The 14,595-nt window shown below is 42.0% G+C and overlaps 1 protein-coding gene across 9 annotated transcripts in view; it reads left to right on the top strand.

Moving 5' to 3' along the window:
• The window catches only part of MAP4K4 (mitogen-activated protein kinase kinase kinase kinase 4), a 170,894-nt gene that overhangs the window by 124,147 nt on the left and 32,152 nt on the right, over window positions 1-14,595 (top strand). For 7 of the 9 annotated variants that reach the window (XM_056327271.1, XM_056327270.1, XM_056327266.1 and 4 more), the window contains exons 12-16: window positions 231-441; window positions 7,635-7,796; window positions 9,893-9,979; window positions 10,644-10,871; window positions 14,238-14,399. In XM_056327271.1, coding sequence (XP_056183246.1) covers window positions 231-441; window positions 7,635-7,796; window positions 9,893-9,979; window positions 10,644-10,871; window positions 14,238-14,399 — 850 coding nt within the window. The remainder of the gene's footprint in view (window positions 1-230; window positions 442-7,634; window positions 7,797-9,892; window positions 9,980-10,643; window positions 10,872-14,237; window positions 14,400-14,595) is intronic. The other 2 variants (XM_056327272.1, XM_056327267.1) reach the window with 1 other exon arrangement.

Below are 14,595 nucleotides of genomic sequence, written 5' to 3'. Positions count from 1 at the left end.
GGTCAGGGGTTTGACAATGTCAGAGTTGGTCCTTACTTTGCCTGGCCTCATTTCACTCCTTCCGCTGAGAGCATGTATTTGACATGCATCCAGTGTCTTCGCTCCGAAAGAAATGAGATTAAAATTTAACATCATGCTATATTTTATTAATGTTCCCTTGCTTTGGAAAAGGTATTTAATGGTCCATCAGGCTTTATTATACAGGAGGCTTTAACTTTCTTTTTTTGCAGTTCCATTGTGAATGTGCCTGGAGAATCAACCCTCCGACGTGATTTCCTGAGACTACAGCAGGAAAACAAGGAACGGTCCGAGGCCCTTCGGAGACAGCAGCTGCTGCAGGAGCAGCAGCTCCGCGAGCAGGAGGAGTACAAGAGGCAGCTGCTGGCAGAGAGGCAGAAGCGCATTGAGCAGCAGAAGGAGCAGAGGAGGCGTCTGGAAGAGGTAGAGACAGGAGGCTGGAGCTTGGGGGCAGACGCCCCTCTTCAGCTTGTGTTTCCCTTTCCCCCGCCCTTTTAAAAAGAGTTCCCTGTAGCCCCAGCACATCTTAGGAAAGAAAACAACATGTGCAAATCCACTGGCAAATGTAGAGCAAAGCACTTAAATCCATGTCTGGCTACTTTAATGTAAGCATCTTCCAAAGCATTTGAATATCCAGCAGCTCCTATGGAGGGAAAAGGCGCCAAAGCTGGCTTATTGAGGTTATTTGGGGGGAGGCTGTGTCGTGGTGTCTGCTCCAAAGAAGGGGAAGCAAGCTGAGACTTCAGGTGGCTGTAGAGAAGGGGAGACATTAATTATTCCCAGGTGGATTTTTTTCTCAAGGTTACTTTTTTTGGGGCCATGACATGCTTCAAACTTCCTTTTAAATCTTTCTCAAACATCTCTGTTTGGCACTCATTCATGGTAGGTAGGAGCCCATTTTTTTTATGTGTTATTCTCATCATACATAGTAGCATGATGACTAAAAGCCACCTATATTTATAAATCAGTGTTAAAATTACAATTCTGCAAAAAGTACAAATACATAAATCATACTTTTTTGGTATGGTAGGTATGCAATTTCCATACACTAGTAGAAGATGAAAGAAAATTACTGTACATGTACAATGTTGTTCTGTCATACTTTTCAACTCCTAAGATCTCATGTGCATTTATAGATATGTGTAGATGGAATATGCAGTGTGAGCTTTAGAGGTACTTTTCAGAATAGTTCTTCAGGCCAGAGCTGGGTATGACACAGAGCTGAAGTGAAATCGATCCCCTGGCTCTTCAGGAAGTGCAGGGTCAAATTCCAGTTGTCCTTAAATGACCTCTTGCTTTGGACTGTTTCAACTGTTCACTTACCAATGATGGAAAAACTACACCCAGTCTGGTTTTCCAAATCCTGGTAATGTTTAACGAGGATGCAGCCAGGACCAAATGTTGATTTGCATCCCGTGACGTGTTTACATAACAAATAATACAAAGTTCCAAATAGATTTCCAGGCCACATAATTCTCTTTATCCCTCTTTTTCAATGTACAAGTGAGTTTAGTGCTGCTATAAGGAGGGATTGGTAGCAAAGTCTCAGCCACACATGAAGCCAGAAGGAGGGACAAGGGGGAGGCCTATAAACTCCGTTTCTCTTCTGTTTCTTCCCCACCCTTCTAAGATTGCCAAGATGAACATTGTAGTGCTTCCAGCTGTGGCTCTGTAGCAGTTTTGTGCAGGGATGGGGGTGGGGGCAAATAATAAGAAGATGTTAGGAAAATATGAAAATATTTTATTGATATTGGCAAAGGGGGGCAAAAGTTACATTTAATGTCTAAGGTTCTGCAGGTGGTACTTTTTTGGCAAGGGAAGGGTCATTTAACTAGGTCATTTAACTTTAGTAATCAGTGCCTCTTAAAATCTGGAATGTCTTTTTAAAATAAAGGAAATGCTGCTGCAGTAGTGGAAACAAAGCAATGCACCTTTTTGCTGGACAGGGTTGAACTTCCTGGAGATGTTGTGGAAATCATAATTTAATGAGCAATTAAAAAGAAAAGGCAGTTACCTGAAAGTTTTGTTTAATCAGTCCTGCTTTTTAAAATACAAAACAGAACTAACAACTTCTGCAGCCGCAAGATGGCATGTGATGTAGGTTGATGTATTATTGAATAAGGTTACGCAGTAAACCATGTGAAGTTTGTAAGAGAAAAAAATTTACCTTTTATTGAGTCTATAATCTCTGCCTGGTTCCCTTGGAGACATAAATATGAATTATGAGCTATAAAGGTTTCCTTTTGCAGGTGATGGGGTGGGGGTATTGTTCTTAAAGTGAATTAAAAAAAGAGGCTCACGTTTAGCTTTCAAAAAACCCCACTTAGTTTGTTGGATCTTGTGTTGGAAAAACGTATGTTCTCAAGTGATTTTTAAGAAAACAACAGCCAAAACAAGCTCTTTAAGATGGGGGAAGGGTGGTAGACACATATTTAGATAAACATCACTGTTGTGGCACAATTGAAGGCCAAAATATTGAAATGTTGTCACTTTGTCCTTAACTCACCCCCCCTGTTTTGATGAAGTCAGTAAACAATGAAGAGCTTGGTAATATGAGTTAAGATTAATGTCAGGCATTGAATCTCTGGGCTTCCATCACTTTGTGGAGATTTTTACCAAGCCTTGCTTTCTTGTAATTTTTGCTCATATGGAGTAAGTGTATGCTTGGGTATACCTGTTTAACATTCTTTAGGAAAAATTTTGTGCATTAGATAATCTCCGTGGACAAGTTTCTTATGCTTGCCCCCTCTGCCACCCCCCTTCTCTTCTCTCCCCTCCTGCCGCTTCCTAAAGTAAAATTGAAGGCTTTCTTACAATGCTGGCACAGAGCCTAGACAGTTTTGACCGAGACTGCAACAGGAACGGTGTTCAGGACATCTGCCAAAAACTGTAATTCTCAGCAGTATTAGGGAAAAGATTACTTTTTAAAAGGCATATAGGTGACTTCTAAAACTCATTGTTACAGGAACCTTTTAATTTATGTATTACTGACAGTGGAATTGGTATGTGGTCAAAGTACAGAAAATTACCTGCAACATTTTGGGAAGGGGGTTATTTGTCCTTCTCCCCCCTGCTCCCCTTTAAAACTCATACAAAGACTAGTTACCTAAATATGCATATATGTGTTTAGATAGTTAAAAGAAGAAATCTGAGCTGTTCCTGGCTGTTCTAAGGTGTCTATGTTTCTGTTCAGCAACGTGAAGACACCAGTGCTCAGTGTGACAGGTACCAAAAGGCACTTGAATTTGTACTTTGCAAAACTGAGTCAGGTTTGAGAAATTCAGAACTGGCTGTGGTGGAATCCCGTTCTGTGTGGACCTCCACAGTCCAGGGTAACTTCATTAAATGGTGTCTCTGTGCCTAGTTATGAGAACCTAAGAAGGGTGTTTTTGAAGTGGTAGGTTATAACTCCATTGGCAAGTAGTACAGTCCTGTAGAAGCAGATTTGTGGAGCACAATAATTAAAACGCTGAGGACCCAAAGACTTCAGTCCACATGTTTAAAGACAGGAGGAGTTCCTTTGGACTAGCTGAGGTCTAGACTGCATGCCTGCTTGTGGTTGGAGTGCATCTGCCTTTTTAATTTCATCCAAAAGGAGTGGTTGGTGCTCCAAGACATGTTCAAAATATGAAACAAAACTGGGTAAGTGGAGATGATTGGATGATTCACTTCAAAAGAGCACTCCTGATCTAAACCAAGATGCTAATGTAGGTGTACCCGTAGGTGATTTTTGCTGGGGCTTTATTTCTTTTACAGAAGGGGAGAGTATTCGTATCTACTTAATTTGAATTGCTTGCAGTTTGGATTGATACTAAGAAGTTCTGCTTCTGGTGTATCTCTAGTGTAGGCAAAGCAAAAGTCTCTTTATTAGTCTTTCCAATCTTCTTCCTAAACTGTTACCTAATTCTTTGGGAAAGAAATCATTAATATATGTATTTATCAACCTTCATCTGGATATAAGACAGAGTAATAGTATTTTAGGAATATAAATTTAGAGTACCTATATTTGTCTTCAGCGTTTCGCTGTGTGAATGAGGTCCTGAACTCGTTGTATACACCAGGTGCATGTGTAGTTGCATTGCCCCCTCCTGGTAAATCACGTTCTACTGCATGGTTTTCCAGTTTGGAGGTGTCGGGTTCCATTATGAGATCATCATTAATGCACCCTAAAACTGAACAAGGAGACAGAGTATTGACACTGTATTTTCAGTTTGGTTTTTTTTGTTGTTGGCCTAGTAAATGCCAATTTTGTGAAATGCCAGTTTTGAGGCAGTATGGGCTTTGTCAAAATTCTGTTTTGGCATCTCTGAAATGTCTTTGAAGAATTCCAGCCCTTGCCTTCTGGTAAACAGTTAGCTCCTTGATAATAAGCTTTTCATTGGACATGTACAGGAAAGTTGGTAATACCATATCCAACTAAAGAAGATCTGGATATGCATCCATAATTTCAGTGAATCCAGTTGTATAACTGCTATCTGTTGGGCAACAGTGTTTTACTTCAGACCTTTTTTTGTAGTGCATGATAAAAATTATAAAATCTAACAGTCACACTTACTAAATTCAGAAACCTAAGTTTTATAAATGGAACTGACGTTGGTTTTAACTAATGGTTGTCACTGTTCCTCTCCCTTCCTTTGGGCAAGCCTAAGGAACAGGGTGACAATGGCTTTGGTGTGTGCTTGTGGAAGAGTTACTAGAGGCAGTGAGGAAGGCAACCTTGTGCCAACAGAAGGATGGTAGGAAATCAGCTAAAGGGCTACTTCTGAATCCCGCTTGCATCAACAGTGGGTTGCCACCAACCAGCTTTGCCATCGCTTTGACAAGATGTAGACTAGGTCCCAAGAGATGCTTGTCACTGTAGATTTCCTTTCCCTGGACTTGCTAAAAGTAAATTCTGCTTTGTTAGCGGCTAGTAATTTGATGCTCAGGTTTCAAAGGCCACATGCAAAGGAAGTGAAACCTTTTTGTCACAGCTAGGGCTGGGAATAAGCAGATCGTGTGGAGGGTGTGTGTGCAAGCTCCTGCAGTGCCAGCTGCCTCCCTTCCCACCCACCTGGCGACGGGCTGAGACAGTGCCTGATGGGAAAGCGGGAGCAATGCTGGGAAACCCCATCTCTCTGTGTACTTTGGTGCATAGACAATAGCATATTTGTGCTTTGGAGATTTGACTTAAACGCAGAGGGTTTTTTTTATATTTTATTTAAATTTCATCTTTTGCTGGGTGGTAAATGTCTACTACCAGTGCTGAGCTAGCAATCTGGCTCAAGGTTTGCTTAAAAATCTCATCTTTTAACAATTGATTTTGTTTATTTTATCATGCTGTGGGAAATCAGCTCTTTTAGTCAATTTGTATCTTACTTTTCTCTTATGAAGTTCAGTTATTTATAATTATTGCTGAATACTTCTGCGTTGATTCAAGAAACAATGGATTTGTTTCATCCAAAAGACCTAAGCGCTACCCATTTTTCTTGTAGTGAGAATGATGCCATCCCAAGATCTGCAATATATCCACTTAACAATGTCAACACAGTATTGTTAGACAGACAGGCTTCATATGTTTAAGAAGTGTTTGAGTTGATAAATGTGCATATTAACCAGTCAGCAGTGTGCTGTCTCTTGCATGCTCAAGGCAACAGAATTACTGTACTTCACATCTTAGTTTTCTTAAACAAAGAGCCTGTCAGACTTGATTAGCCAAGAAGCACCTGAATATATTGACTTAAATATAGAAACTGTTTGACACAAGATGCGTATATTCAGAAATAAAAGTGCCTACTTAATCCTTTTGCAGTGCTTAAAAAATGAAGCAGGGGAAGCAGTGAAACCTATGAAACCTACCACGTACTGTAGCTGCCTTGCAGCACTTTTGCTGTTTTTGTGTCTACATTCATTGAAGAGAGCTTGCTTAGGCAAGGGTGAAAAGTCTAGTAGATGGATTTAGGAGATGGAAGAGCAAGGAAGATGTGTTTCTGAGAAGATACAGAAAATGTGGGGGAGAAAAGAACTTATGTCTTGTGGCACAGGAAGGTGGTAGTGAACCCAGGATGATGCTATGGGCCAGGAAGGAGGGTGTCATAATTACTGAGTGGGTTTATTTGAACAGTGGTCTTCAAGAAAGTTGCATCTTTCCCAAAACTGCAGCTAGTTAAAGAGAATTGGAAAGCAGCCTGGTTTATTTAAGTATTACTAATTCCTAATCATTCTGTTTTTCCCCAGTGTTTCTTCTCTGCTGTCATGTCAGTATCCTTTCCAGAAGACAGAAAAGGCTGTTGAGCCTTTGATTACTTCATAGTCATGCAGGGTAACACACCGAGCAGAAAAAGCTCATCCTGTGAAGTAACACAGGGAATGTAGATTGGCCTTTGCTTGTTCAGTTGAGCACAACTGAAACACACACCAGTAACTGGATTTGTGAACCCAAATAATAACTTAGTTTGAGTGCTCTTTCAAGACTACCAGGAGTGCCTTAAGACTGGCGAATCTGTGGCGGTTTTGCTTCAATAGAAATTTGTGATAGTATTAACCTTAGCCTAAATGTGAAAAGAACAACCAATGTAGATTTTCATTTTGTTCTTGGGTTTAAATTTGAGTGTGCTTTTTTGGTTTAAATTTCTTCTATAATTTTATAGCATATTATAGAACTCTTGTGATGGAAGTAAATGTTGTAGAGATATTCCCAGTTGAACAGGAGACAGCTGGGTCTTTTGACACTTAGGCAGTTGTGGGAGGCTGCCTGGGATTTTGAGGTAGGTGGAGTAACTGGATGCTACTGCAGAAGTGCAGGAAGAGTTGGTCACGACTGTATGGGCATTTAAAATGTCTCCTCTGAAGTCATACGTGAGGCTCTATAGACATAAATGAGTCAGTTCATGCTTTCTAGAGCTGTTTCCCAGGTTCTTTTCAGATTTGAGCAGATTTATCAGCACCAGTTTGTATTTGGGTCATGCATGGAAGCTTATCTGTGTAAGTGTAAAAGCTTAGCTCAGCCGTTTTTCCTCTTTTACATATAGGTGTTTTTGATGTTCTGGGAGGGGCTGAAGTGCTTTTGCTCAGCCTTCCTTCTCTCTTAGGCAAGGTTTTGGGCAGTGCATTAAATCAAACTTGGTTGTTGGGCCAACATCACCTAATTCTTAGCAGACCATGAATTGTATTAGGAGAGAGGCTGCTTACTGAAAGCTCAGAGTTGTCATTTGAGTTTTAGCTTATTCAGCAGGACTAATAATTCCCTTTTGGCAGCGTTTAGGTAATGTGTTGAAGTCAAGGAAATTGTCACTCTGATTAAGATTTGAATTTAACAGTTGTTCAAAGATCAAGATTTCGGTGTAAGCCTGAAGAGCAGCATGGAGCTTCCACACCATGGTTGTCAGGAACATGGTACGTGACTTTGTGTGTGTACATGAAGAAACCAGAGACAGTAAGCAAGGCTGCTTTTAGGGATAGTTGTGTGCTGGGTATGAGCTAGTTTCCTGGTGGAACACTTGCATAAAATGTTTTGTCACTCAGTTGCAGAGCTTGCCAGTCCTGGTAAATCTCTCTCTTCACAGTAGAAAACAACCCCACCTCTTTCTTTGATAACAACAAAAGTAAAACTTTGTGGTTTCCTTTCCTTTTTGTAGCAACAAAGAAGAGAACGGGAAGCTCGAAGGCAACAAGAGCGTGAGCAAAGGAGGAGAGAACAGGAAGAAAAAAGACGTCTGGAAGAAATGGAGAGGAGGCGTAAGGAAGAGGAAGAGAGAAGAAGAGCAGAGGAGGAAAAGAGGAGGGTAGAAAGGGAGCAGGTGAGTCCATGATACAGATATATGTGGAATAGGTTTGTTTCTTCTAAATTACAATCTATTTTTAAAAAAAAATTAGTAGGCTTAAAGCAGCTTAGAGGCAACCTAACACTGACCCTTTCATCTTTGTTGTCTCTGACAGCAAACACACTAACAGATCGTAGGGCTTTATGGAGAATCCTGGCAGCTTCAATATTCTCTCGAAAAAAGAAGTCTTGTTGTGGTACTCATTCTAAATTCAGCTCATGCCCCTGGGCTTGACTTAAAACCATCAGAATTGGCGAAATCATCACTGGGGCTGAAAATAATTTCTAGGCTTGTCTTGCTGGATCAGTGGTTCTTGCAGGACATGCCCATGTTCAGAAGGCCTCCCAGAGAAGGGCAGCTCTGTTGCGTGTCAGCTTCTGGCACTCAGATTTGGTCAGAGGCTCATCATCAACTTTGAATATTCTGAATGTGAGATGGAACGTTTGGGCTGCACAGGGTTTTCCTTTCCTTCCTAAAATGTAAATATGCAATCTCAGTCTCTTCCTCTGTCTATTTAAAATCAGCTCTATTAATGTATGCCAATTCAGGCAGCAAGTATATCTTAGATCGTGTCAGTGTGCCCTTAATACATTGAAAGTACAGGTGAGAAACCTTTTAAATTGAAATTAAGCTGCTATATTTATGCATGACATCTGCATGTTTTAAAATCCTTTAAAAGCTTTAATCAGGGTGATAATCAGGGTAATAATGATTGTGCATGTACTGCAAAATATTGATCCTAAATCAAGGGCCAAAACTACTGTCCTAGAGACTGACTGGAAATTTCCCATTAACTTCAGGAATGCTGGTTTTGGCCTGATGTACCTTAATTTTTTCTGATGTAAAGTCACTGTATCATTGATGAACATTGATGATCATGTTATTGGGGAATTTGTGTTTGTTATATTTCAAAAAATTTTGAGTCAAAAGGAGAGAAGACTAACCAATGGGAATAAATATCTCTAATGACAGCACAGCAATTTGCTTTTGGGCAGACACCGGGTATTCCCCCAGCTGCTTTTTAAACTGTTGAAATGCTAATTACGCACTGTGCCAATAATGACTTATGGCTAATTGATTGGGCAAGTTGAACCACTCTAAATTTTTTGTTCTGGAAGAAAGGACATGCCCCCTCTTCGAATTTTTGTTAACCCAAACTATGGCTCAGCCAATGTGCGTAACAACAGTATAGTGTATCTCATCAGTCTGTCATAAGACTTTCTGTAGCTCCCATCACTGCATCACTGATCCATTAAATTCTTTATGCATACACTGTAAATATGTGCGTGTGTGTGTGTGCTTGTGTGTGTGCGCATGCACATAGTTCCATTAATTGCATGATAGGATGTTACCAGCTTGGGTTTGGTGCTTCAGAGTTTGAGTTCTTCCAAGGGATCAGGCGAAGCAGCGGGTAAACCTGTCGACCTGTTGAGGCTGCGGGTGAAGAGATGGCTAGATCACAAGAGCAAGCGAGTTTGGTCTAATATCTGTTTCCTGGTGGATGTTTGTTTGTGTCATAACCATCGCATAATTCAGCAAGGCTGGCAGTGTCTGCTCAGGAGAAGCTTCTGGTGAGGGCAGCAGGGGAGATGGCAGGGCAGGTCCCAGCTGCACTTGGCAGAGTCCCTCTGGGGGAGCTTGCTCCAGGTCTGCCTACACTACGCCTGGCTCTAGCTGTTGCTAACAGTTCATCGCACCAGTGCAACAAACTAATGTTTAATACAACTTGCATGTGACTTTGTATTGGCTGTGTTAAGTCAGACTTGCTGTGTTTTAACTTTCCAAAACCTTCAAGTGCATTTTGCTGCTTCTTGAAACCACTTCCAAAATACGTAAATGAGCTCTGGCCCATGTCGGCAACATTTGCAGGAGTGCAAATTTCAGAACAGAAGGGGCCAAAATCCCATGCTCAGGAGGCAGGGCTTCCTAAATTGTTCTGCAGGCACTAATCCATCCTGAAGTGCGTTTCTCATTAAAGCTGAACTGGGGAAGTAGTGTGTGGTGTTCCACCCAGGGGGTTCTGATGCATTCCTTTTGAATAAATTTATTGCTGGGTAATTTCTATGTGACAGGAGTATATCAGGCGACAGCTAGAAGAGGAGCAGCGGCACTTGGAAATTCTACAGCAGCAGCTGCTCCAGGAGCAGGCCATGTTACTGGTAAAGCACTGTATCTGTTTTGTTCAGTAGCTATAGGATCCATTTATCTGGCCAGTCCTAGGCTTCCCTCAGTCGGCCACAGCTGCACTGACAGTATGACAACAAAGGAGCTTGATTAAAAGGCCATTTAAGCTAGCGTCGTGGGCTGACAGGCACATATGAGAAGTGCTGTATGGTCACACTGCTTTCTGGGCAGTAGAGGAGGCTTTATGTTAAAGTGGAACAGTTCTGGTGTGGTGGTCGAGTTTCTGAACAGACCTTGGCATTCAGTGAAGAGCTAGAGTGCTTATGTTGCAGATCAAAAGCACACATGATATGTAAATCCACCCCAGGATACAATGGCCTAGTGTTGGTCTTAATCATTGTTTTATGAACTTTACACTGGATTTAGTGTAAATAACTCTCTTTTTTTCCTTTAATAAAAGTCAGTTTTGACGTAACTCTCCGATCATATCAAGGTTAGCAGTACACTTTCAACTTTCCCAACATGAGGCACATGCCATAGTGGTCTAACTTAGCTCTTGGTTACACTTTAACAATGAAATAAACCAGGAAAAAAAAAGTCAACAACAACCAGAAAGGTGCATTTTTAACGGGATGGATAGGGGCACATCCACCGTACAGTCAATGTCATGTCTTGAATTATGCACACGTTCTCTCAAAGGAATACAGATGGCGAGAAATGGAGGAACACCGACAGGCAGAGAGACTCCAGCGCCAGTTGCAGCAGGAGCAAGCCTACCTCCTGTCACTGCAGCATGATCACAGGCGGCAGCAGCAGCAGCAGCAGCAGCAACAGCAGCAGCAGCAGCAGCAGCAAGAAAGAAATAAACAAAGCTATCATACCCCTGAGCCAAAATCCCACTATGAGCCTGCTGAAAGAGCACGTGAGGTAAGTCCTGCTTGGGGGCAGGAATCTGCTGCTTGCCTTTCTGCCCCTGCCTGTTGGCATCCTCATGACTGCAGTTCTGCTATAGTACAGTGAGAGGCCAAAGCGTAACTCATAAGGGGCAGGGTATTTTAAAGTGTTGGCTGCTGGTTTCCAAACCCGAGGGCTACTTCTCAGTACTTCTGCTGCAATCATTGGAGTTCAGAGTTTTGAGGTACAAGGGGTGGAAAGAAATTCTGGAAGGCTACAGACTGAGGGGACCTGGTTTTGGAAGCATCATGTCAGGAAGTTAATCTCATCTGCACTTCATCAGACATGTTTTCATAGGAAGCATTGGTGCAGTTGGTGATCTGTGTCTCTGGCAGGTACTGGGATGGGAAATTGGGAGGCAACTGGAAAGCACGAACCTATGAGGGATGCTTCTGCACAGCGCCTGTTTACACATTTGGTGCTTTAGCTCATGCGCTTGGAAATTTCCTTCTCATGAACACAAACTTGAATTTCATTAGTTCCATTTTTGAGGTGTTAAGTATTCTCTTCTGAGTTCACGTCCTCCTCTTACAAAACTCTGTGGTGCTGCTTTCTTGGACTCACACTCGCAAGTCGATCTGAAATCATGAGAGTGCTGTTTGTTTCAGTGAGTGGTCCCCTGTCTTCACTGCTCTACGTGTAACATTGCTAAGTGAGTAATTGCCTCTGATACATACTTGGCTCTTTTTCAGCACCCTTATTCTTACGTTTCCCTTGAGTACCATACTGCCCACAAACCAACAGACTGGGTAATACTGGTCAAAGCTCTTAATGGCATTCATCACCAGCATGTGAGAACTAGGTTAATATGTTTTGGAACAAGAACAAAAAAATCCTTGGGGATGTTGAACATGGTAAAATATCTCTCAGTCCACCTTCGTCCAGTAGCACTTCATTGCCTTTGAAGTATTGCTGTTTGGGCTTGGCGAACACAAACTCGTTTTCTTGTAGATGCTGTTACCCAAGTTCTTCATAAACCATGTTTATGCTATCTCATCCATTCCACTTGGTGGTTGAAGTATCTGATATGTATCTGGAAGTATCTCTCTCTCTTGGAAGAAGTTCAGACTTGCCCGGTATGTGGAGGTGCAGCCATGGAACTAGCCCCCCTGTCCTCATTGCATGTTCCTGACCCACCTTGGTGAAAGCACAGTGCCAGTCTAGCACTCCTGTCCACCTTAAAGGTGGGCTTTGGAGTGATGCAGAACAGTATTTGCTCCTCGTCTCCCATTATTCTTTCAGAATTGAAAAGGAGAGAAACTCCTGAAGATTTAAGGTGTTACATCCTTTAGCAGAATCGCTGACTCACTGTTTTTCTGTCGTAGTCTTTTTTTTTTTTGTGATTACTCTAGCTAGGAGGAGTAAAGTGAAGGCACAGAAAATTGTGTTAGTCAGATTTTTCCAGAGATCGCTGTGTAATATTCTTTCTAAAAAGTGTAGTAGAAGTATAGCCATAATATCTTAGTGCCTGGCAGTGGGACTGACACGAGTTAATCTTAACAGCAGGTGTTAACTCTGATGTCATTCTTGACATAAAATAATGGACTGGAGTAAGTGTTCTGTGCCTCATACTTTCAGACATACTGCTCTCCAGAGAAAGTCTCCATCCACGGAGGTCCTGGCCATCGGAATAGTAAACCAAAGTGGAATAACTTCGCTGTTCTGGCAAAGTCTAATGGTCATTAGGGTTTTTTTTTTCCCGTTGCAGTAGCAATGAGGATATAAGGAAAAGGTCTTCTAAGATTGGCTCTGAGAAACAGCAAGGAGCTTAGAGCAACAAATGAGGCTTAATACTGTTTTCTGGCACAGTCAGATGACCGGAACAGGGCCTGTTTCTATCCAGGGATGCACTTGCTATCTCCTTCCTACTTCTTGCCTAGTTTTAAGTACATGTGGCTCATTCAGTTTATGTGCTTTGTGGAAGAAACCTCCTGTCATCTACAGCTAGAGACATGAAAGCCTGTTCCTTCAGACAGAAGGACTTGAGGCTTTTCCTTGTTCTATTCATAACAAGGAGTCTGGGTTTTAAACTTTAAAGGATGGCTCTGTGAAGTTGAACACAGTAGTGAAAATGATTGTATGGTGAAGATGCTTGCCTCCATTATTGTACTTCTCAAGACATGGTGTATTTTGTGTAGACCTGGCAGAAGCTTCTCTGCTTGTTCCCACAGGCAAATTGTTACTGTCCTCAAATTCTGAACGCAGAGGCAGGTTGAGTTTGTAAAGCAGCCCAGCTTGAGGAGTCCTGGAAACTTGCGTCTGTCTTCTGACGGGTATATGAATAGCCAGTCTCTCCAGACCACCACTGCTAGGGAACAATTAGGAAACCACACCAGTTCTGGTTTTGTGCTCCAGGCACAAACGTTAAAGCAAATCTTGTGAACGGAATCACAACAAAGCTGCCAGTTTGATCTTTCTTTGACGCTTTGATAAAGCGCTAGGAGTTTAGCATTCCTCAGAGGCAACTCACCTGCCAGAAACTCACATGGTGCCCTTGTTCCAGCAACAGACCATCTTGGGAAATGCGAGGATACTTTCTTTCTGGCCGGAGCTTCCTTCCGTCTCTTGCCCTTCGTACCTCTCACTTTGGTCGCAATGCTGTGGCCTTGGAAGAGGCGACATTTCTGGATGGGGACCTCGCTTGATGTTTGTTTGAGGACTGAGCACTTTCTGACTTAGTTTTCCCCTTGACAAGCCCTTGAGGTTAGTGTACATTACTTCTGCACCTCCCTGAGAATGAGAAACAAGCTGCTGGGGCTGTTCTTTGCAGCCTGTGAGATCATGTTGGGACTATCTGATAAGAGAGAGGACGACCAGTCCTACAATTTCATACCTAAAGCCAAACAGCCTCCAGCATTACCAGGTAGAGAAGCATACCCTATCTCTTCTTGCACTGCCAAAGAGACAAGCACAGGAAAGCAGGTAATTGAATACTGTTAGTTGAGTAAGGTGGGTAACTACAGTAAGGGATAGCAATGGGAAATGGACTTTTGTACTGTAAAGTTGTTTCTGTTTTCATATATCCTTTTTATTGTCCGTGAGGAAAATACGGATGGATGATAATTAGTCTAGGCAGAAAGAAGCCCCATAATGGTCTGTCAGTGTATCACTTCACATCTGCCTGCTGTATCCTCTCTTTCTAGAATGGATTTTCCATATTGGTGTAGTTCTCTCTGTGTTTTACAGTGTTGGTGAAAGCAGCAGTAGGGAAAAAAATCCTGCCAAGTCCCAAATGTATTTGGTTTCTTTATGGTAAAGTAAAGGTGGTACTCAACTTCGTATTTCTACTGTAACTGGTTTTATTGACTGCACATTTAACCTCCATTTATTTTGACCTAGGTGGAGGACAGATTTAGAAAAACTAATCAGGGCTCCCCTGAAGCACAGTCTAAACAGATGGGCAAAGTGTTGGAGCCACCAGTGCCTTCAAGATCAGAGTCCTTTTCCAATGGAAACTCAGAACCTGCTCAGCCTGCCCTGCAGAGGCCAATGGAGCCCCAGGTAAGTGCCCAGGAAAATCTTGGTGAGCCTGGAGAAAATGTGGAAGTCCCAGCATGTTTCCTTCAAATTTGAAGATCTTGGCTCTTAGAAAGTCTTACAGAAAGGGTAGCACTGTTAACACAAAGCAGCTTATTCAGTAAATATTCTCTTTGTCTGTTTTTCTTATTTTATTGATAAACTGATAGTGGGTTTGTTG

This window comes from Falco biarmicus, chromosome 2 (assembly GCF_023638135.1).
Source record: "Falco biarmicus isolate bFalBia1 chromosome 2, bFalBia1.pri, whole genome shotgun sequence".
Lineage (NCBI taxonomy): Eukaryota > Metazoa > Chordata > Aves > Falconiformes > Falconidae > Falco > Falco biarmicus.
Note: the sequence above shows the minus strand (reverse complement) of the source record. Positions and strands in the feature narration are given on the sequence as shown.